Source organism: Seriola dumerili, unplaced genomic scaffold (genome assembly GCF_002260705.1).
Source record: "Seriola dumerili isolate Sdu_G_001 unplaced genomic scaffold, Sdu_1.0 BDQW01000187.1, whole genome shotgun sequence".
Classification (NCBI taxonomy): domain Eukaryota; kingdom Metazoa; phylum Chordata; class Actinopteri; order Carangiformes; family Carangidae; genus Seriola; species Seriola dumerili.
In genome coordinates, this window is record NW_019174442.1 from 2,450,596 (window position 1) to 2,474,269 (window position 23,674).

The 23,674-nt window shown below is 44.0% G+C and overlaps 1 protein-coding gene across 4 annotated transcripts in view; it reads right to left on the reverse strand.

Annotated features, from left to right (window-relative positions):
• The window catches only part of ehbp1 (EH domain binding protein 1), a 144,899-nt gene that overhangs the window by 61,701 nt on the left and 59,524 nt on the right, over positions 1-23,674 (reverse strand). For 3 of the 4 annotated variants that reach the window (XM_022752930.1, XM_022752931.1, XM_022752928.1), the window contains exons 11-15: positions 15,794-15,972; positions 14,930-14,978; positions 7,704-8,522; positions 6,100-6,141; positions 5,698-5,844 (exon numbers count right to left, since the gene is read on the reverse strand). In XM_022752930.1, the coding sequence (XP_022608651.1) occupies positions 5,698-5,844; positions 6,100-6,141; positions 7,704-8,522; positions 14,930-14,978; positions 15,794-15,972 (1,236 nt within the window). The remainder of the gene's footprint in view (positions 1-5,697; positions 5,845-6,099; positions 6,142-7,703; positions 8,523-14,929; positions 14,979-15,793; positions 15,973-23,674) is intronic. The other variant, XM_022752932.1, reaches the window with a different exon arrangement.

A 23,674-nucleotide genomic window follows, 5' to 3' on the forward strand; every position in this document is an offset into this window, starting at 1 on the left:
ACCAGGGCTAAAAGGTGGATGTGAAAAACATCTGACACTTCCACTTGGTCAAACGTGAACACAAGGCATGTGATAACTTGAAGAAGAGGAGAGAAAGAAAGAGAGAGGTACATGTGTTCAGACGATATATGTAAGTGTGTGTGTGTGTGTGTGTGTGTGTGTGTGTGTGTGTGTGTGTGTGTATTACAGCTTTCCTCTGTGATGGCTTGATCAGCTCTTGTGATGCAATTGAGAGAGCTGTCTTTCTCTTGCTCGTGACACACACACACACACGCACACACGCACACACACCATTTAGAGACTGCCTTTGATCTCCACTCCAGCCAATTCAGCCACGACACATACCCACACACTCCAAGACAAGCGCGCACACACACCAAAGAAACTCCCCACCAAACTATTTAGTTTCATTAGGGGCACATTCTTCAAAAAGAAAAGAGAGAGCAAGAGAAAAGGAGGAGGGAGGGGGGTCGTTGAAGGAAGAGGAAGAGGAGAGAAAGAGAGAGAGCTGGAAGAAGAAAGGGACAGCAGCCACATTAAAATGAGACCTGGAGAAAAACTATTACTGCTGGGAGAAAGTTGAAAAGGAGAGAGGACAGGAGGAGGAGCGGAGTAAAGGACAAAGTGTGGACAAAAAGGAGAGAGCACAGGGCCATATTTGCATTTTCAAAATAGGCATTTTTTTCTATATTTGCTGCAAAGACAGCCCTTTACTGGTAGCCTTTTCAATGCTTGAGTCCATGAGAAGAAAATCGTGGCTTTTTTTTTTTTTTTTAAACACAGGCTTAAAATCCACTGGAATTAGAATATTTGCATTCTGATCGTCGGATTAGATGCATTTATTTTATTTATTTATTTTCTGGGTAGGGGAGTAAAAGTTCACTCTCAGTGTTCTGGTATTCACTGTGGAAGAAGTGACGTCACTGCTGCAGTTTGAGCAAATACTGTGAGCTTTTGAATAAGGAAACTTTAAAATTTAGTTATAATGATAACATGTCGCTCTTAACAAGTATGGCCAACGCTCAACACCGGCCACACTGGTAACCCCTGTTTCTTTGTTGTGATTAGTTGGCTGCCTGATTGTTAACAGGCATGGCACCTTTCAAAAGTTCTCAGTGTTTGGCCATCAAATCCAAAACAGCCAGAGAACAAGTACTCCACTATAATGTGCCTCTGATAAACAAAGATAGTTTTTATTATCACTTGGATAATATATGATATGAATGTATGATCAGAAATAACAGAAGACAGAAAGAAAGAGAGGGAGGGGGCGCAGGGACAAAATGAGGACATGAATGCAGTTAAGTCAGGATCAGAGGACAGACGGCAGATGGGAGTAGATGACAACACCCACAGGTCACAACAGCAGAGACGCAGGAGACCCCTCCACTCCTGAGAGGAGGAGAGGGAGCGATGGAGGAGGAGAGGGGGGAGAGGGGGGGGGGGGGGGGGCTGAGGAGGGGAGGGAAACAAGGAGAAAACAACTGNGTTGGGGTGCCGGTCGGCAAAAATCAAACAGGACCCAATTATAGGAATCACAACGAGTCAGTGAGCAGGGGAACTCTCTTACCTGGAAAACACCAAGGCATGTGCGTGCACTCTTCAATGCGTACCACACACACACACACACACACACACACACACACACACACACACACACACACACACACACACACTAATGTTCAAAGGAATGCAAAAGTGCACAGGTGCAACATGCTTGCACACACATATTTCTGCTGTACAATTTTTGGTGAGAAATACACACAAATGCACATAGGAGCACATGCTTGTGTGTCCACATGCACACAAACACACAAAGAGACACTTCTCCCAAACCTAGTGTGGATCCTGATAATTAGCCTGGCCAGGCCGGTGTGAAATTACTGTTCTCATCTGCTAATGGATGAAAAGACCTGAAGCGAATAGACACAGACGCACACAGACACACACTCACTTCTCTATTAAAATACCAGTGGGAAAGACTACGAGAGAAAGACTAAAACAAAATTGGGATGTCTGCAATAAGGATAAAATAGAGTCCTAGCCCTGGATATTTTAGGAAAGCTCATTAATTACCCATCTGGCTGCTGTGTGGGTAGGGGGTGGTGACATTACAACATTACAAGACATCAGCACTGCGACTACTGATATGTTTTGAAGGCCACCTATGAGGAGGAGGTGGAGGAGGTGGAGGAGGAGGAGGAGGGCTCAAAACAATTAGTCGTAGTGCTCGCCATCAGAGACCACAGAGTAGGACAGACGAGAGAGAAGAGGAACAAGAGGATGAGATGCAGCAGAGAAACAGAGAAATAGAAAGAACAGACAGAAGACAAGAAACAAAAAGACAAAGTGACGGGAAAAGAAAGAAAATGAAAAAAGACGATGGACATAAAAAGGCCGACAGAGTGAGAGAGAGAAAGTGACTGAGAAGACAGGGATGGAGAGAAAGAGAGAAAAGTGAACCTGTGACCTTAGATGAAAGAACCAGTCACTGTGGGCTACAATTAGGGATGGCAGGAGGGAGAGCATAGGTCAAGAGAACAGGGCTAAACACACACACATACACACACACAGATGGACACACACACACACACACACACACACACACACACACACACACACACACACACACACACACCCCCAACATATTGTTCGGCAACCAGCTACATTCATGCTGATGGCAGTCACTGTAGCTGTGGATATTTAGATGTATATATACAGTATATATATGAAACTACTGTTGTAATAATACATCAGATGTTTTTGGTTTGGTGCGTGCAGTGTTAGCAGTTAGTGTGAAGACTGTAACAGCAGAAAATCTTCCTACATCTCCATGATTAGAAAAGAAATCTAAAACTAAAAAAAAAAAGATGTTGATGTTATTCCTGTAAAAAGAGAAAAGTACAAGACTCTTCATATTTTGTTGAGTCTCACTTTGATCTTATTTTTAAAAAAGCTGACAGACAATCAGAGGTGTGGAGACTTTATATTAGGAGATACAGTATATACTCAGGTAAGAGGTGTGAAGGAGCTTTAAGATGAGAAGAAATCAGGGCAAGTGCAGGTGCATGACAGGCAGCAGTCATATGTCATATGAAGAACTTATAGAGGTGAGATTTTTCTTTTTTCGTTCCAGAGAACTCACATCTTCAGAAGGTCCACACTTTGTGAGTGAATCCCGACTTCTCTGACTAACTGCTGCTCGGAGACTCTTGGTTGAAAAGTTTTCTATTTAATGTGAAGTTTGGATTCATGATGGGCAGAGGAGATTTCCCACCAGAGATCACACCTGACCCGCTTCTATTGTGATTGGACATTTGATTAGTGCTACAGCTAACGATTATTTTGATTTTATCTTTCAATATTTCTCTGATTGGTTCGTTATTTCAGCGCTACAGAGAATTCCACTGTCACATAAAAATCCTGACTCGTGCAGCTCTGAGTAAAACACGATGATAATTAATAGATATACGAATATCAGACTAGCTGATTTGTTATGTGCTTTGAACGCTACATCCCTACAACAGCAAACGTAGCCCCCTCCTCTCCCTCAGCCCAAATCATTCTGTTGCCCCCACATTAGCCACTTCCCTGGAAGAATGAAGCCTGCTTTAATTGAATTAAATTATACCTTATGCATGCTAAACCGCAAAGCACCTACTTAGATGGATGGAGAGTTAAATGGGAAAGGCTTGGGCCTCTCCAGCTGATAACATGGACACACACACACACACACACACGCTAATCAAAACAAGACATCAAGTAATCTAATCTGAATCACTAACAATTATCAGCACGTTGGCCTCAAGGCCAGTCGTATTCCTTTGATCAATGTTTTCTATTAAAAAAAGTGTAAACAATTCAATATCTTCCTCTCGCCCCTCCTCTTTTCCCTCCTTCGCTTATGCATGGGAGCAGTGTGTGCATTTGTGTGCGTGTGCGTGTGTGTGTGTGTGTGAGGGGGTTATTAACCAATTGTCCTTGGAAATGAGCAAGAAAATCAGGAGGAGAGGGAGAGAGGAGGAGTAGAAGGGCGGCTACTTTAAGGAGCTAATCTAAGTGAAGTCAGCCATCTTGCCGCACAACAAGGGACGGAAGAGGACCTTGTTTTTTTTTTTGTGGCTAAGGAAATATATCGGCGCTGCAACAGCTTTGAAGAAGTCTTTTAATTTGTTTTCTGCCTCAGAAGACTTTTAACGCCACCAGTCCTTGGAAGGTCCTCATTTATTTCCTAAGATTATGCTGGAATGGTTATTCCTGTGGCCCGCACGCAGACATCAACACACACTTGCATTCCTACACACGACAGACACTGACAACACACTTAAAATACATAAGCACGCACGCACGNTGGAAGGTCCTCATTTATTTCCTAAGATTATGCTGGAATGGTTATTCCTGTGGCCCGCACACAGACATCAACACACACTTGCATTCCTACACACGACAGACACTGACAACACACTTAAAATACATAAGCACGCACGCACGCACGCACACACACACACACACACACACACACACACACAACACACACACACACACACACACACAAACACTTTAAAAAACATCTAATTCAAGGGCATATTTCTTTTTAAGGATTCAGGCAGCGAATGCAGGGGCATGTGGCTGCTGCCTTTTAGATATTTCATTACCAAAAGGTATTTATTTCATTTTACCCTCAAATCCCTTGTCGTCACAATTCTCACAAGACCATATTTTTTTCTTACCCTCCTTTCCTTTCTCTGAAACATTTGGAAACGTCACTGAGGATTTGACCACGGCGCTTTCCCAGGGTAACTCCTAGTCCATCAGCGTGCCCCCTCCCACTCACAGTATATTATGTTCAGTGGAGCGTGCTCAGTTCAGAGCTGGCAATTTCACTCGCGTCTTCTCTAGTCTAGTTTGCTTCGGTACAGCGATTCTCAACCCCCCCTTTACCATGAATGTTCTTTTGCTGACAGGTGTTTGTGTACAACATTTACTTAGTGTTCGGGGGAAAGTGAGGGTGGCAGCAAATTTGGTCGGGATGTCATAAAAATTTGAGTTAAAAATGACCAGAGAGAGAGGAAAATGTTTATAGGGAGAAGAGGGAGAGAGGGAGTCCCTCCACATTTTGGTTTTTCTTACTGACGTGTTCGGGTTGTGACGTTCAGCAGTCCATTAAGAGAGTCTCAGCAGAAGTTACTAAGGAAAAGTCTTCTCTCCCTCTACAAGCTTTCTCATAAAGGATTTACCAAAGTGGACTGCCAGAGGATGAGACAGTTTGGACAGGATTTTCCAGCATGTTGCAAGTGTAGTGAGCAGCAAATACAGAACTGTGGAAGTGACATGAGGGCGTTGAAAAGGCTGGTGGTCACTCTAGTAGCTGTTGCTGCACACTGAGGTGATGCTGTACAGCACTCCAGCGCATGAAGCAAAGAGGAAGGCAGGGACACACAGCTGAAGCTCGGGCCAGGCTTTACATACTACATGAAGAAGAGGTCAGAAACCTGAAGACCCAGGCGGACTTTTAAGTCTTCCTCACCTGAGTGAGGTGTGATTTTATCTCCACGTGTCACATCTTTAAATGACTGCAGAATTGACCTGTCTGCTTGTGTTGTTTCAGACAGACAGTATCATTCTTTAGATTGAGGAAAGCCAACAGGTTCAGATCCAAAGATACACACATATACACACACCACCACTCTGACTTACATCTGCCGCATTTGTGGCCCTGGTTGGTGCAGTCACGGCCGAGTTGGGGACGTTCTTGTTGCCGGCTTTCATTGCAGCGTCTCTGCGGGCCTGTTCCAGGAGGAGCCTGGCTCTCTCCTTCAGCTCCTCTTGACGGGAGAGCACCTTCTGTGTGCCAGAAAAAACAGAGCGAGCGTGATCAAATAAAACGACAGAGACAAGAACCAGGACTGGGTAGCGTTCAGTTGTGATAAAACTGTCAGAAATAAGGTGTTGCTGCGTGTCAGCTGTTGGATGTAAGAGACGAGTCCTTCATTGTCAGCGTCCGGTGTGAAATAGTTGTTTTTAACCATAGACATATGATAATACTGGTGTATTTTGTTCACATATGCCTTCTTTAACTATCCTCAAAATTTTACTCACCTTCTCAGCCGGGGGACTTGATACAGGAGCAGGTGTCGGCTCCTTTGAAAGAGAAAACACAACATTAACTACAGGTGTGCAGCCAAACACCAAAAATATCTCTGGACTTGCAGTTAAGAGTCACAGGTTGCAAATTAAGTATTTTCTTCAACACAATGTAAAAAAATAATATTTAGTCAAATACGATGCCTAAATAAGTGACATGGCACTGAAATGAACATGTGTATACATATACACACACAGTATTTCCCTACAGAAGAACAGCTTTCACGTGTAGCCCTTGCACAGGGAGCAGCAGGTGGTGGTGGTGGAAAAGGATTTAGACAAGTGGGTACAAAGGTAGGAGAAGGTATATTCCCCATGATATACAGGACAGTGTACAAGCTAGGCTCCCAGCCCTGTCTGGGCCCAGTGGTGTGGAGAGCATGACGGCTCAGACAAGAAAGCAAAACACACACCTAGCTTAGAATTTTATCTGCAAGGTAATCCCGCCTGTGTTATAAGGGGGTGCAAACAAAGCAAACAGAGCTTTTACATTTGGCTTAGACAGAGGAATATTACAGTCAAGCTGTTAATAACACCGAAACATGTTTATCCTTTCAGCCACTGAAACCTGGCCTGGGTGTAGCCGAGGATACATCCCGCTAACTAGATAACAGCAGATCAAAATGGGGTGTCATAGCTGTCATAACCCTCCTGCTGGCCCCCGCCTGCCCCGTGACCTTTCGACTTGTAAACAGGAAGCGGTAATCTGGGGTTAACCAATGCAGGCAGCAATGTATTCAATGTGTGTCTGTGTGTCTCGCACACGCACACAGGCCCATGCCAGTGCGTTTGAGAGACGAGATGAGGTGTGCTCTGCGCAAAGCGTCGCCACGCCTGAGCAGTCACGGCGCCAACTGCCATCAACTGAAGGGATGAGAAATATAATGAAAAATATAATGAAATGTCAAAGCAGGGGGTTCTCCTAGGTGCCTTCTATAGTCGCCACAGGTTAACGGCCCGGCCTTGACGCGTCTGAGTCTTGGCAACAAGACAGGTGACGACAACATCTAATGCAGAATGGGAGAATTTCGGTACGGTCATCTCTGCAATGGCATCAACGAGGTCGGGATTTGAAGCTTAGCGAGTGCCAGGAGGGAATGAATGTTCGCTGCATCCTCTGTCTTATGACTGATGTAGCTGTGAAAGTTTCAATCAAAGCCAGGGTGCAAGGATAAAAACCTGAACAATCCATTTAGGGGCCAGGCAGGTACCTGCAGGTAAACGCTGTCAGAATCTTAATACCCGACTTAAGTAGCAAGATGAGAATTATTCTACATAATACAGACTGATCCAGAGGTTGTTTAAGGTACACGATTTATAATTAGATGTGAGATAGTTTAATTAATCTCTTACAAACCCTTAAAGGACTTGTTTATGAATATTCAAAACACTCTGTTTCTACATCTCTGAGGTTAGTGGGCCAGGATGTACACAGTGACTGAGAAAAATAAATATATTCCAGCACCGTATGTATGTAGAAACTGGATTCTTCTCGTGTATTTTTTTTTACATATTCAGTGCGTGTTCAGCTGAATGCCATTACTTGTCTGGGTGTTTACCTGTTTGGGAGGCGTGTCTGTGTGGTTGACTGGAGAAGAGCAGGAGTCTGAGGCGGGCTCAGAGTCCGATTGACGCAGACTGGCCCTTTTCTTCTTGATGAGGTCGGCGTCCCTGTTATAGGAAAAGCCCAGTTTCTGGTGAGGTGGTGAGGAGGAGGAGGAGACCCCACTCCTGATGGGAGACCCTGGTTCTATACTTCCCTCCTTTCTATCATCTCCCACCTCCTCCTTCTGCTGTCTTTCTTTCTCCATCTCTCTCTCCACTCTCTGTGGTAACTCACTGAGTTCTAACGTGTTGGCTTTGCGCAGATTCCCCCTGTCCTCAGAGCGTGGCAGTGTCACATGGGTTGAGTCCGTTGCTGAGGCGGCTAATACTGTGCGTGGCGATGGGACAGGAGGTGAGGATTGCAAAGGCCCTGTTGTCTGCAAGCTGGCTGAAACTGCTCCTGCTTCAGCCTTCCAACCCGGCTCCACCACCTCTTCCTCAGTGGCTTTGGTGCCGTTAGACTCCGCGTCAACGCCACCAGCAGACTCCGCATGCTCAGAGGTACCCTGGCGCTGCTGCACGTCGTTTAGTTCGGCGTAGAACTTGTCCTGGCCTATGGAGGCATTTGTATCGGTTTCAAAGTCGCCCACCTTGTATGTGCTGCGATTGCTGTTGGCCTCTATCTGCACCACGTTGAGCTCCTCACCGGAGAAGTGGGCCCGGATCTGGTACAGGTAGGTCATCACTGTTAGCTTGTCAGGAATGGCCAGCAGCACCATGTCAGATGGTTCCAGGAGACGGGAGATGCCCAGGCTCGCAAAGCCATCATACGCCTGCCGAACAAAACACACAAAAGGCACAATTATAGATTCAAATAAAGTTTCACTGTTTGCTGAATGAAGAGAATACGCTGCATTACAACGAGGATTGAGATGGATGGGGGTGCTGACAACAGCTGGTGAGATAGAAGAAGTCTGGTCTCTTTTCCTGACATGGGTCGTCTCTGGTGCATGTTGCATTGCATGCATGATCCATGTGTGAATGTGTTCATGTGTGTTTGTGCGTGAGAGACACCTTTGACACGACTGCTGACAGGTCATGTCAGGGATGGTTGTCCCCGATAAGAGACGCAGATACCCCAAGACAGAGCGCTTAATCCTAAAGTGTGTGTGTGTGTGAGTTTCTGTGTGTGTGTGTATGTGTGTGCACCCTTATCGCTCCCCTACATCAACCTGCCCACGCTCTCCGTCACGCGTGTAATTGGTCTGATTAGAGTCTGATGAGAAAATACAGGTTTGATTATCAAGCGACACAAGAAACCCAATCCCCCATCACCAGATAGACTGAGACAGAGAGACAGAGAGAGAGAGGGGATGAAAACCATTATCGCAGCCAATGACAGGTAAATAAATAGATTAACAGCACACACACACACACACACGCACAATCTCCATTCCTGCACACACACACACACACACACACACGCTCCCTATCCATCTCGTCCAGGTATCACAGCTTGTATCTGGCCTGCTTGATAGCGTTGATCAAATTCCAACCTGTTGCAGCGCCCGTTTGTTTCACTGCCTTCGTAGATCTCCCCAGTCCATCAATCTCTCCCTCCTCCTCCTCTCCGTCTCCCTCTCTGACTCCCAAACACTCCTGCATGTATTTTAACCTTTATGTATCCCAGGGATTGTCTTGAAGAGCCTGCTCGCTCTTTTTCAGCCCTGTCCTGCTTCAATATAAGTCCTTCTCTTTCTTCCCCCTACATATTTTCCTATCTTCATTTATCCAGGGAAGGGGGTCTATTGAGCATGTGTGATTTTTTTCATTAAATCCCTGCTTTGCATTCATCCAACAGATGTGGGAGCTCCCTTGTAACACTACTGTCTCAAGTGATGGTCTCTGAGCAACTTTAAGGATGGGTTTAGCGTTTTGCTCAAGGGTTCCTCAGCTGCAACTTCTATGGAAGACACTGAATGTGTGTGCTGAGGCTGTTAGGACTCTCTATGTGATACCTTGTGCGCCATATTTTCTGTCTCTGAACTCTAAGGGCTGAGTGAAGCCAGAAAAGGAACTAGCTCGTACGATGTGCTATCTGACCAGGCAAAAGTGTTTATACTTGTTCACTGGAACGTCATGGTGAAAACCTGGATGTCATAGAGAGAGGGGAGATGTGAGGTTAAATATGTGGATAATGGCGCACAGTTTCAGACAGTCTCGCCTGGAGCTAAAAATACATCCATCTAGTATTTGCGGTGGTGTTATCTATCTAACACTGAACTATTAATCACAATGACGTTGTGGGTGTTCACAGTGGGATTGCCGCAAAACTAGCAACACTGCTCCTGTTAGTGACACCACAAAATCAAGTGTTTAAAATCTCAGTTTACCGCTCAATACAGTAAATTGCTGTGTTCATTGTGTAGCAGAAGGAACAAGGAAGTGATTTCGGACATAGCTTCCAGTTACAAACCCCAGTCAATGTAGTTAATCTCATTGCTCCAACTGTACTTGTCTCTATAACCGAGAGAGAGAAGTGGAGACACGGGAATGGAGAGAGAGAGAGAAATGGAGAATAAGGAGGTGGGGCTTTTAACTGAGAGATATTTCTCAATTTACAATCAATTATGATGTCTTTTGTTCGGAGAAATCTTTTTCACTCTCACCTCTTTTGTCCCTTTCTATTGATGGAAAGGGCAACAATGGGTGGAACATCTATACTCACACAGGGAAATGAGGTGTATGCGTGTGTGTGCGTGTGCGTGTGTGTGTGCGTGTGTGTGTGCGTGCGTTTATGTGTTTGTACCTGCAAAGACAAGGCAGGAAGAAAGAAGTGACGGCGGGAAAAAAGAAAAGAGAGAACAGAGAGGAGTTTGCCTTTACAGCGAGCCTGTTTAAGTCCCCCCCCCCCCCCCCCCCCCCCCCCTCCTCCTTTGCCTGGCAGAGAGGGAGTATGAAAGAGAAACGAAAGACAGAAAAGAAAGAAAAAGAATATGGGGAATAAGAGGGCCTGATTGGGTTTCTAACACGTATTCAGGGGAGCAAAGTGTGCTTGCATTGTTCCCCTCTCGCCCAGGGTAGGCTGTGAAAGAGAGCGACAACTTTGCTGCTCAATGGGGACAGAGTGAAAGAATGAGAGAGAGAAAAGAGTGAGAGTGGGAGAAAGTGAGAGCTGTGTGAGGAGGAAGGAGGGAGGGAAGCTCTCGAGCTGGGTTTTGTTTCAGGGTCAATGTTAGTCTTGACGTGTACTACAGTCTTTTTGACCCGAGTGTCATGCTTTATTCTTCACTACATCTTCTCTCATAGCTTGACGAGCACTGATCATGTCACACTGAGACACTGATGACTACTGAGGGAGGACCTGTTGTTTTCAGGGGAATTGTTTTCTGTGGTGGTAACCTACAGTGGGTTCAACTCAAGTATGCCCACTGCAGTTAAACAATAAGGGTGGCGGTATTTTTGTTAATGTCAGCAAATCCGTGAAAATATCAGAACCAGTAATGCTGTAGTCCGTTCTTGAATACATCTCCCTAACCAGTCTGTGGCACTCAGCCTCATGCTGGCTAAACTAATACGTTATTCTTTAAAAAAAGGGATCACAAACATTCACTTTCATTTTCTAAATAATGTCTTAAAATGGAGGTGACTGTAGGTATTAGCAAAAGATATTCAAACAGGCGTAAATATTGATTTGTTGGGGACTATTTTCAGCTGCGGATTTGGTTTCCTAATGAGTTTATATGGCAGCAGGATGGTGTCTGTATGTTTGTGCAATGGAGCTCTACGGAACAAAGGGATAGTCTGTATAGAGCAGAGCATGCTGGGCAATAATTCTACATTATCTCTTACAAAGTTTTAATGGAGTCACACTATCATTGTATTATTTCCACACAAAAATATGATTGAATGCTTGTCTGTTATAAAGGATTACAGTGAAAAACAGCTCATCGCAATCAATCACTTATGTGATTATCATGATGTGTCTCCTTATTAAAGATTATTGTTTTACATGATCATGATTACATCTGACACCCTAATGCTTGGTCAGTAACATCTGAAACCAGCCTGTCTTCATCTTCATCTTCAGTATTTCTCTGCGCCGACTGGAGCAACATTTTTGTTCAATATGAAGATCATGTATTTTGGAAAATACCTAGATTTCTCACTTTCCATCATCCACCTGACAAAGCTTTTGGTCTGGACTAAATGTCACTGTCGCCTGCCCCAGGCCGCTGCTCCATGCCCCCCCCCTCTCAGTGACTGACAGCTATCTATCGTTGTCAATCATCTACGCCCCCCCCCCCCTCGGCCCAACCCCTCATGGCTGTGCTCAGGGTGCTTTAGCCTGGTGCTTGGTGCTACACTATCAGATGGCATGACAAATGACTTCTCCTTGGCCTCATTACACACACACACACGCACACACACACACACATAACAGCACAGTGACAAAACAGCAAGACAGAGGAGTGAGCCGTCCATACACACCAGAGCTCTCAACACACAGACTGAATACGTCTATAATCATCCACAGACTATCAAACACACAAATATCCATTGATAATAGATCATTTCAAAAGCTGTACATGTTCTAAATATTCACTTCTTTCTCCCCCCCCCACCCTCACCCACCCCCAATATTGATTGTCCTTATCTGTCATAATTCAGCACAGTCTGAGCTCATTGCAATCACTCCTCACAGATAGACTGTGAAAGGAGGAGGGGGCATGTCTATCAACTAGCCATGAAAAGCAGAGATAGTTGTCGTTTCTATACATTTCCATTTCTGCCGGCCATTCAATAAATTCTATACATTCTAATAACTTCACGAAGCAGCTCTATGCAACGCTGTGGATGGGGAAGAAGTCTCTTTTCATCCTCCTCTTTTTTGATTTCCCCCTCAAAACATTTCATTTCCTTCTTTACTCCTCTTTCTCATTTTCTTTCTTCAGTCCTTTTTTCCTTGTTTGCTCTTTGGGGTCCTTAACCTGCCACACTGTGCTATCCTCACCTGTGCCTGGTGTGAGAGGCCTGTCTTTTTTCTTTTTTTTTTGCAGGCAGTATCACAGGCACCCTGCTCTTGTTCAACACCTTCAATGTGCTACATGACACCCCACGATGCATTACTCTCTCCTTTTAGCCACAACCCACAGGCTTTCACAATCACAAATCACCTACAATACCAAGCGTCATTCACTTTACAGTTATGTGGCACTACTGGAAACATCAATCACATCTCTCACGAAGCACAAATCAGGTTATGTGCAGATATTATTGTCATTGCACATGGAGATTAACCTAAGAACCAAAATAAAGTGGCACAAATTGTCTGTTTGACTCATGCAGCAAAAAAAAAAAAACATTCGTCAAACAAATATTTTTTTCCTTCGCAGATAAATCTCTAAGAATCAGCCACTTCACTGTTTGCACTGTTTATGAACCAATAATAGCTGAGCGCTTTACTTATCTAAGATCCTTGTCCTTCGACTGTCTGATGTTCTCTCATCTGATTAATAAAACAATCTGCATCAAACTAGATTCTGGTTGACTTCGCCAGCTTTACGATTACAGTCTACGTTATTTTCAAGTGTCAGACCAGTAAATAGGACACATGAAGAGACGGAGGATGTGTTATAAACTAAGTGTGCATATGTTGCTCTATTCATGAAATGGATTTCTTTTAAAGATATAACGTGAAACTCGGATTTGAGGCTTTAAATTTAGAAACTTTTCAGGACACTTTCAGATTCTCTCTGTTGACACCTCTGCAGAAGGGAAAAAAAATCTGGGCATGCACAGCCCAGCTTCTCCAGATGTAACGAGACCTAGACATACATTTACTAGCTAATACCTTGTTTGGCACATCGCCCATGTTACTTATGTACACACAGTATATACCCAGGTTCTTGCAGGCTGCATGTGCACTAGCAGGAGGTGTTAGGTGATGTCTACTCGTGTCTCTTAATCACTGCAAAGGAACAGCTTGCTTTACTGTGCGCTGTGATTTCACTTTGTACTTTTTATGTGGCTCTGTAAAGCACTCTGTGAAAAGTGCCATGGACATACATTTTACTTAGAAATGTTCATCTCACCAGGTGTAGATCTCAACAGAGAAGCTAGCTGTAGCACACTGGGTACAGTGCTGCAGCTATTCACCAGCTATCACCTTCTACGGCATATTCCCATATTACTTATATCTAACCAATTTCTTCAGGGCTACTTGAGCACCTGGAGGGGGGTGAGGGGCAGTTAGCAGATATGGGATTGGGTCTCTCCCTTTTCCTCCACTATGGTTATTGTCAACAGGGTAGCATTCATGCCTAACAGGGCCACCAGAGGTTATCGCTGAGCCAGAGTGTGTATGAGAAGAGGAAATCAAGCTGCAGGAACCCGACGCATATCGTTCTGTGTAGCCCTCGGGGCCAGAGAGGGGACAGGGCCTCTGTGTGTATACGAGTGTGTGAGTGTGTAGTAACAGAGTAGACGGGGGAAACAGCAGTGTGCATTTGTGTGTTTGGAAAAAGAGAATGAGCACACGAAGAGCCAGAGGGACAAAGGGAAAATGGTGATGTGTGCGAGTGTGCACCTCGAACTGTGAATGTGCAGTTATGATGACACAGGGCGAGGAGGAATATAGGTGTGTGTATGTTTTCTTTATGAAGAGAATGGGTGATTCAGTTTAGTGTGTGTGCAGATGTGTGGGAGAGAATGGAGAAGAAGCCTGAAACAAAAGAGCAGTCATACTCAAGCCAACATGGACAACAGTTAATACACACCAGTAAACACATGCACACCCCCCCCCCCAAGTCTAATCAACACAAGACAAGTATGTTCTTATTACACACACACACACACACACACACACACACACACACACACACACACACACACACACACACAAGCAGTTTAGTAAGCTCCCAGCAGGCTGCCGAGTTAAGATACCATCTCACCTCTGCCAGGTGACTCAGTCATACTTTGGACACACACATCACAGCGGGGGGTGGGGGGGTGGGGGGGTCTTATGAAAACTGTCATTCTGACTGTAGTGCATGTGTGTGATTTTGAGTACACGCATTTGCCTGCCTTCATCTATGTCCGTCTCTCCCCCTCAAACCACATAAACACACTGACACTCTATATCCAGGGATTAATGGCAGATCTCTAAATAAGGCCAAATGGAGATGTGGATGGGAGGGAGTTAAGTGGTGTGAAGGGCCCAGCAGTGGCTGCCTCTTACCTTTTTGTTGTTTTCTTTAATATCCTGAGGATTGAGCGACTTGTAGTCTCTGGAAGAACAGTGGGGAGGATCGGAGAGGAGGCAGGCAGAGGAAGAGAGAGAGAAAATGGGAGACAGAGAGACAGCGGAGAAAGAGGTGTGTTTAAATATGCGTCACATGTAATGGCATTAGAACTGTAACATGCAATTTCATAGCAGTGCAATCAACAGAACCAATAGAGTGGAAAATATGTAAAAATAACACACCAGAGTGCAAAGGCACACAAGCATAAACACACACACATACACACATGTACACAGAGGAGGGTTTAGATAAATTATCATCATGTCTGCCCTCTTGATGGGGGCTGCAGGTCTTCCATATGCTGTACTTTTGAGTGTTTCATACACACATTTAATACTAAACATTAAAAGGAATCTGTCTCACACACACACACACACTCAAAATTTTCACACAGAATTACAATCACACACACAAGAATGAGATTAGTGCTGGCAGCAAACATGCAACTCTGTATTCAAATATGAGTATGACAGATTGAGTCTGCGTGCACAAGTGTGTACACATCTGTCATCTTAATCAAACACACCGACAGGAATGATGGATACAAGGCCACGGCATGATGACAGGGTAACTGTGCAAATACGACACCAAGTTACCAGAAGAGTCTTTATCTAATTTGAATATACAAGACTTTCACCTGACCTTCTGGAGATCTAAAAATCCTGACTCTTTCATGATTTTGTTTTTTTCTAGAAGGGATGAACAGCCTGGTTTCCACCCAGATATGACTTGCTGTTCTCAATTCCAGCCCTTATGCTGTGAGAAAAACATTTCAGTGTGTGTGTGTGTGTGTTTCGTACATTATGTCAGGTCTGAAGTGGTGCAGCAGGGCACAGAAGGCCAGCCCATTCCTCCAGGAGGTGGTGAAGTTAGTGATCTTCACCCCGCGGTAGTTCTTGGTGACCTCGCGACACCAGGCCAGCAGAGACTGGCTGGCATTCGGCTTCCCTCCCAGAACCGGACTTGGGACGGGGCTGGGCTGCAGGGCAGAGAGGAGAAGGAGGAGGAAGAGGAAGAGGAGGAGGAGAGTTTAAAGGGATGTGATTGGACATGGAACACAGATAGGGAAGTATAGAGAGAGGGAAGGAGAAAGAGAAAGATTTGTTTTTATTTCATCTTCACAATTTTAAGTGTACTGATGCAACATGTTGATATCCAATCAATAAATCATTGCTTATAAATGATCACTGCTCTAATTGCCCCCCCCCTTCCTCCAAGTCTGAGCTCATTTCACTATCTATTTCTAAAAAAAAAGTGTTTTACTTAGCAAACCTCCACCCATCCATCCAATTAGCATGCCATACTGACACACAATGAGCCCACACATGCACGCACACGCACACATGCAGACACACGGAATAATGAAGGGTCATTCACAAAGCAGCGTATGACCGTGGATAATGTAAACATCTTATTAATTAGCTCCGCCTTTGAAGTCTTATCTGGGTCGAAAGCTTTCACCATTAGGAGCCTCTCCTCTCCCAGACTCCAAATCCCACAAATCCTTGGTGGCACGGAGACACTGGTCTTCCTCTGATGGCCAGCAGAACCAATGCTATTCTGATTATTCAGCTGGCTATTCACTAATCTGGTTGTGGAGCGACAGATATGGATTAATTCTCTCAGATCATTTTAGGGGAGAAAAATGGCAAAAATGTCACTGAGATTTGATTGAATTCATTTGAGGCTGGAGATCAAAAAACGACTGTGAAATATGTCCAAAATCCAAGTGCATATTACTGTTGTATGCTAGACAATGACATTAACACATGACTAATAAGACAGATTCTCTTAATTGCATGATACCATGTGTTTCATTAAGCTTAATTTGACTTTTAAAGGCTTTTATACCATTACACAAATTAAGATGAACTTTTAAACACTGACTAATGTGAATATTAAAGAGAATATACAGTATAAATCTCACAAGACAAAATCTTCTTTTCTGAAAAGTATTGAAGACCAGACTCCAGACTTCAGAATCTGGAGTTAATGTTTCATGTCTACTCTTTTGATTGTGTAATTTCCTGTGCAATATTCCCTTAAATGACAGTTGTAATATGAAAAAATGGTGCCATGATGCTTCTCTCACAGCCAGCTGATGATATTTCTTCTCCACTGCACAAGATGGTTGCATAAGTAGGTCAAAGCCAAACCTTTACATAACCTTTAGAAAGTGCAAAAGTGAATGAGAGAGATGTTAGTTTTACAACAACTGATATTGACCACCAAAGCGGGTTAACCCAGTTTTTAAGACACAGTGAAGGCCTGGAGAAAATAAAGCTCTGTGCGATGTGACTGCCTGAGTCTCAGCCCTGTAACAAGGCTTGTGGTGGCCAACCAACCCCCTCTGTTGGTGGCTTTGTGCTACTGCAAGAAGAAGAGGAAACACAGAAGTGATGGGAGGCCAGACTTAGGACAAATTTGTCATTTGAATTTGGGGAAAGAGAAATGCTGAGTGATGGTTTGCTGGCTTGAGTAAGATTAAGTCTATGGCAGAACATATGACAACTTGCAGAAGGTTTTGCAGGGGTGTAGGAAATTTAAAGAAAGACTTAACGTCTACTTTGTACACTTTTTGTCCTCTGTCTAATAATCATTTTCAGCCTTTTAGATATTTGGATGTTCTTGCCGCTGATAGATTTCACGGCTCTAAAATATATTGGTTTGTAATGTCAACAGGCATAAACAAAAGAGTGGTGCTAGACCAGCGTGAGCAAGTTAGCTGTAGTCTGTCAGCACCTGGATGTTTCTTGCCTCTTGCTCATCTATTGTTGTGGTTTAACCTGTGACCGCGAGCCTGAAGCTTGCTGAGATGCCACAAGGGCCAAAACAGATGAAAGAGACTGGAGGCCATCTCTAATAGCAACTCCTAACCTTTGTACCACTGTGTGTGTGTGTGTGTGTGTGTGTGTGTGTGTGTGTATGTGTGTCATACAGGCCCCTATGGCAGTCTCAGTACAGGGAGACGGTAGCAGGAGCCTGAGGGGCGGACACTTGACATTTCCGGCTCATCTTTAAAAGAGGGCCTTAACCTTTCCCCACAGCTTCTCCAGACACGTTTTAGGCAGCCTCGACAATGCCTGCGTGCCGCTCGAACAAATGGGGAAAAAAAAAAAAAAAAAAAAAGATATAAAAAGTCAGAAAGTCAATAGCGATTGTAACTTGCTCACAATTATTGTATGGGGATGTGGAGAGAGGTCAATGTGCAGTAAACAAGGAATTGTTTTTGGAGCTCATCCATATAATTTTGTCACTTTACATAAATATGTCACGGACTAATCTGACATAATGTTGGTCCTCAGACTAAAAGACCTTCAAAAGAAATTATACATTTCTCTACATTTTCCTCACATGCCCAAATTTGAGGCCACTGAGCGAAACTTGTTTCTCCAGTTGTCTTCTGCTTTTCCCACCATTTCTTTGTGTATGTGTCACTAAAAAAAAAAAGTGTGTGTGTGGGTTTGCAGAGTTTCAGTGTGGAGTGGTCTTCCTCCAGGCCTTCCCTTTCTGCTTTTTCAAGTGACGGTTGAAAGTAGCTGTCTAATTTGAGCGCCCTAATTACCTGGGATTAGAGACCAGGTGCTATTAAAGCAATTAGACACACAGCACACTCCAGTGCCGCAGACCCTACACCCTAGCCGGCGGAAAACACACACACACACACACACACACACACACACACACACACACACACACACGGTAACACAGCTAGTGGGGAAAAAAAACACATACATTAGCCAGTGGGAAACACAGACTTTAAGGCTCGCTCACTTATGCACACCAACCCACCTCTCCACATACAGGTGTCTGAGCCAACAAATAAACATGCACCATAATTGCACTTTAATAAGGTGCAAAAAAAAAAAAAAAAAAAAAAAAACTCTCACACACACTAATGCTGAGGACAGAAGTTCAGCACAGTGTGTTGAGAAAATGTACTCAACTTAAGGTGCTTTAAACGCCTCTGTTAAACCGAGCAAATGCGTCATTTCAATAAATACGTGCATCAATGAGAATAACCATTCTTTACTTTATTCCTGACTCGCAGTGACCCCACGTTCATCACAACCCACACTGATGTAATTTTCCCAATTGCCAGCCCAGACTGTTCCATTATGCACCGTCCTGATAAAGGTTCACAAATGCATCTACACTCTCAAGCTTTCATATCCATCAAATATTGAACAAATACCATATCTCCTTCTACAGGAACTGGCTGCATTTCCTTAAGACACAAACACGGGAGGAGTGAAATTTTCATGAGGAGCAGAAATGCACCCTGACTTATCAAACAGTTTGCTGTCTTGCCTAGAGGAAGGTGTGCACATGTATGTATTGCGTGTGTGTGTGTGTGTTTGTCTTTTATCTGTCTGTGTGAATGTCACTGGGTGTGTGTGTGTGTGTGTGTGTGTGTAACACTGACACAGCCATGTAGCTAGCTCGGCTCGAGGGTAGGATTAGCGGAGAGCATTGCCTCGGCCCACAAACATTCCATATTAAAAAATGAAAAGGCAACCTTCATTACTATCAGTGGCACATAACCTCCCCACTTCCTCCTCCTCTGCTACTATTATACACAGCCCTAACAGCCTGGGCGAAAAATACAAGCCACTGACAAGAGATTCCATTATTCCTGATGCCTCAGTGTCAACAACATACATCCGACAGGGCAAAGAAAGAAAAAAATGGAAGAAGGGAAAAGGATGTGAGAGAGAAAGAAGGGGGGTTAAGCTCACTACAATGCCTGAATGACAAGATAGGAGGAAGGAACCTGGAAATGGGAGCATCCAGGTTCCTGTTGGTGCTGGCGTCAGGGGGAAGATTTCTGGTGTCAGCAATGTAATTCTGGAAAGGTAGGAATGTGATTCGAGATCTGGAATCATGGGTAAAGCGGATAAACCACGATATGGAAAATTATTAAATTGTCACAGGTCGATCTTAGGTCTTGAGCAAAAGAACAATTCTGTAGCCAGGTTGGGAATTGTTGCTGTTAGACTAAAATCTACTCTAGTGTCTAAGTTCGGAAGTCATTTAAAATACTTTTTAGAGACTCAGCAAACTGGTATTGAGTCACAATGGGTGCAGTATACTACCACCAACATTAGACATGGCCTTGACAAGTTAAGGTACATTTATGTTAAGTTAAAAACATTCTACGATGGTTTCACAGTTTCCAGCACACTTGGATTACAATACTAATATTTATTATTTCAATTATGTTGTGGACAAAAGTATAACATCATTTTCAGATCAACATCAGAAACTGAACAGCACTCCTGGATATGTTAGGACTTAAGCACCTTGGCGTAGGGACACTTTAGCAGTGTGGATAATTCCAGACTCAGGGGTAAAAAGTTTAAAGGTAGCAAACCACTGGGTCATCCTGTTGCCCCGGACGGAGATGGACAAACGTAAACAACGTCACATAGTTTTATACACAGTTTGACAACTGAATAGTATGGAGGCCATTAAAACTGTCATTTCAGAGTCATAAAAAAGATACAAGTCAAAAGCTTTAAGTGGCAGCTTTGTCTCTCACGCCGGGGCATAACGCTTCAATGGGAACTTAACTGGCCTAAACCCAATGACATAAACCCACGACTCTGTGGAGAGAAAAGAGCTTCCATGTCTTTCCAATCTCACTTTCATGGCTTCAAAGCAGTGTCACAGAGTGTCAGATTTGAGGAGGTGTTGAATCTCATACTCTTTAAAACTTGTAATCCGCTCAAGGAGCCTACGGCTAAAAAAAAAAAAAAAAAAGAAAAAGGAAAAAAGGACACACACACACACACACACACACACACACACACACACACACACACACACACACACACACACACACACACACACACACACACACACACACACACACACACACACAGCCAAGCACACATAAACACACAGATTCACTTCAGATGACAACAGTGTCTACAGTGTAATTGCAAAGATACTGTATATGCATCACTCAAACTCTAATGTACTGATACTGAACAGCAGGCGCACACATACTGAACTGAAAGCATACACTACAGGCACAAACTCCCAGACGTACTGTATGGATAGACAGAGAAAAGGAAGACAAACACAGTAACACTCAGCTCCTATCCAACATGTTCACACACACACACACACACACACACTTGAAAAACATTAATACCTGTTCACATTTAAGAGGATAAAGGGTAGTGCACTTAAGTGGCCTGTCCATCCTGGCACTGAAAACCTCTCATCTGATTGGCTGAGCTCCAACTACCAACATGCTCAATTATTTAATTGTACCATCAATCAAAACAAGCAATTTGTTTAATCTGGGCTTTCTGTGTCCGACGTCTTCACATTAGAAAAAAAAAGACAAGGAGAAGGAAGAAGAAAAAAAAAGAGAAGGGATGATCACCTCACGACATCTTACCCATGAAATTATGCTTCGGATTTCAAACGTTGGCTGCATGAGAGCAGAGGGGAGGGAGCAAAGTCCAATCAAAAGTTCAATTATGTAAATGGAGATGTGGAGTGGATGGAACAATAGGGAAAAGGGAGGGGTGGTGGTGGTGATGGTGGTGGGGGACGACAAAAGGCTGGAACAGGAGAGGAGAGCGAATGTAGCGTGAAAAATAATACACATTAACATACAAAGGAAATATCACATTACTGTTGTAATCACACTGAGGAGGGGCTCCTTCCAAAGAGAGCCGTGAGAGAAAGTGTGTGTGTCTGTATGTGTGACTGTGCATGGAGACACTGTTTAGTTAAGTCAGGCTTCGTTCTGTGTGTGTGTGTGTGTCTGTGTGTGTTTGTGTGTGTGTGTGTGTGTGAGCAGGTGGAGAGAGAATAACAACATAACCCCGTACACCTGTGAGCTTGCAGGGAGGTCGACTGAACCTGCTACTTTTGAGCAAGGCATTCAGCTGCTACGTCAACAAGCCAGACAACGTTTAACCGTTCGTTCCATGTTTTTTAGCAAATCTTTGAGCCATGACTTTGTGTAATATCACAAAGTAGGAAAATATGGGGGGGGGGGGGGCGCTAGCGATTCGCTCAGAAGCAGATATGCTTCCCATCTAGCAATGAAACCTGCAGGCCAAGTCAGGGGGCCTTTCGGCAGTTGGCTACTGAGATGCAAAATGCAAAAATCGGGGAAAAGCGGTTTCCTTTTCCAGGACCATTTTGCTTCCAAGGTCTATTCTGCTCCAAAGGCATAACCATGCAAAGCAGCAGAAAAAAAGCAGAACGGAAAAGGACAGACAAGGCTTGAAATTGAAATAAAAACGATTCACTGAAAAAAAAAAAAAAAAACATCATGAAATAACACAGTTTGGAGGAGGCAGCAGACAAAGGAGTGACTGTGCCAGCTTGCAGTGTGCCCATCCGCCCGCTTGCTCATCTAACGTGTAACACAGGGGCATAATGCGGTGTAAGCGCTGGCTTTAGCTTGTCATGGAAACGGCAGTAGCATTACCCACACTCACGCCTCTGCAAATTAGCTTTGGCTGCGGGAAAAAAAGAAAAAAAAAAAAAAAAAAAAAAAAAAAAAAAAACGACACGCAGGGTGGGTAGGTTTGGGATTGAGGGTGTGTATCTGTGTGTGCGGTGAGGGTGGTGTGCGGTGGGGGTCGACGGTGTGGAAGCTGGGATTCGGTTGGGGGCAAAACAAAACAACACGACATCACTTTATGGTAAAAAAAAAAAAAAAATGTCCAAGACCCTTCTTCCTGAATCCATCTCCATCTTTTTTTTTTCCCTCCTGTGGGTTAACACAGATCCAGCAGGAGATTACAAACTCCTTCTGGGCAAATCCCTCCTCATCATCCATTCCTCACAACATGAGGACTCAACCGCCTTTTTCAAAAATTACACCGAAGAGTTCAAAGCCCGTTTTGTCCACTTGCCTCTTAGTTGCTGTGTCACACTCAACCGGAGTTTTCATGCATGTACTTGTTTGGATCCCACATCCAAAACAGCGACTGTCAGGTCAACTGTTGTGGTGTCGTCACGAGTAATACTTCAGACTTGCAACAACCTGCCACAGTAAATCTGATGCGACTTGAATGCAGCATATTTAAGTGATTGTCCTAACAGGCAGATCAATAAATCAGCTGATGTTTAAAACTTTCAAACGTCAATATCTGTCTCAGAAGTCCATCATGTGTCGTCTTATATTTCAAAGAGCAGCCGCATTCTGAATTATCTGTAAGACACGACGCTTCTAACAACACCGCCTGTGCTGGTCGTTACCACACTGACCAGAATGACGGTGTTGTTAACTAATGCATCTGTTGCATGCTGCTGTGATGTTACACACTATTGACCTGGCAAATTGAGTTCTTTGAAATAACGAATATGCATCTTTTAAGATGTGCACAGATTTTAAAGTATCCAGAAAGAGAATCCAATGCCCACCCACCTCTCCGTTCTTCCTCCACCTCCTCATCTTCCTCAGATAAATAAATAAGCTTTGGGAGAAGGAAGCAAAGGAGGAAGAGAAAGGGGGTGGGGGGGTTTGGGGGCTCTTATAAATCTATACGGTATTAATCTCCTTTAACTGCCATCTTCAACAAACAAATTAGTGGTGCGATGGATTCAGAGATCAGCTGTGCTGATAACACCACTATTTATCAATTAATCTAAGCCTGGGCAGGGAAACTCATTAAGGAGGCCACTTTAGGAATTATGCTCCGCAG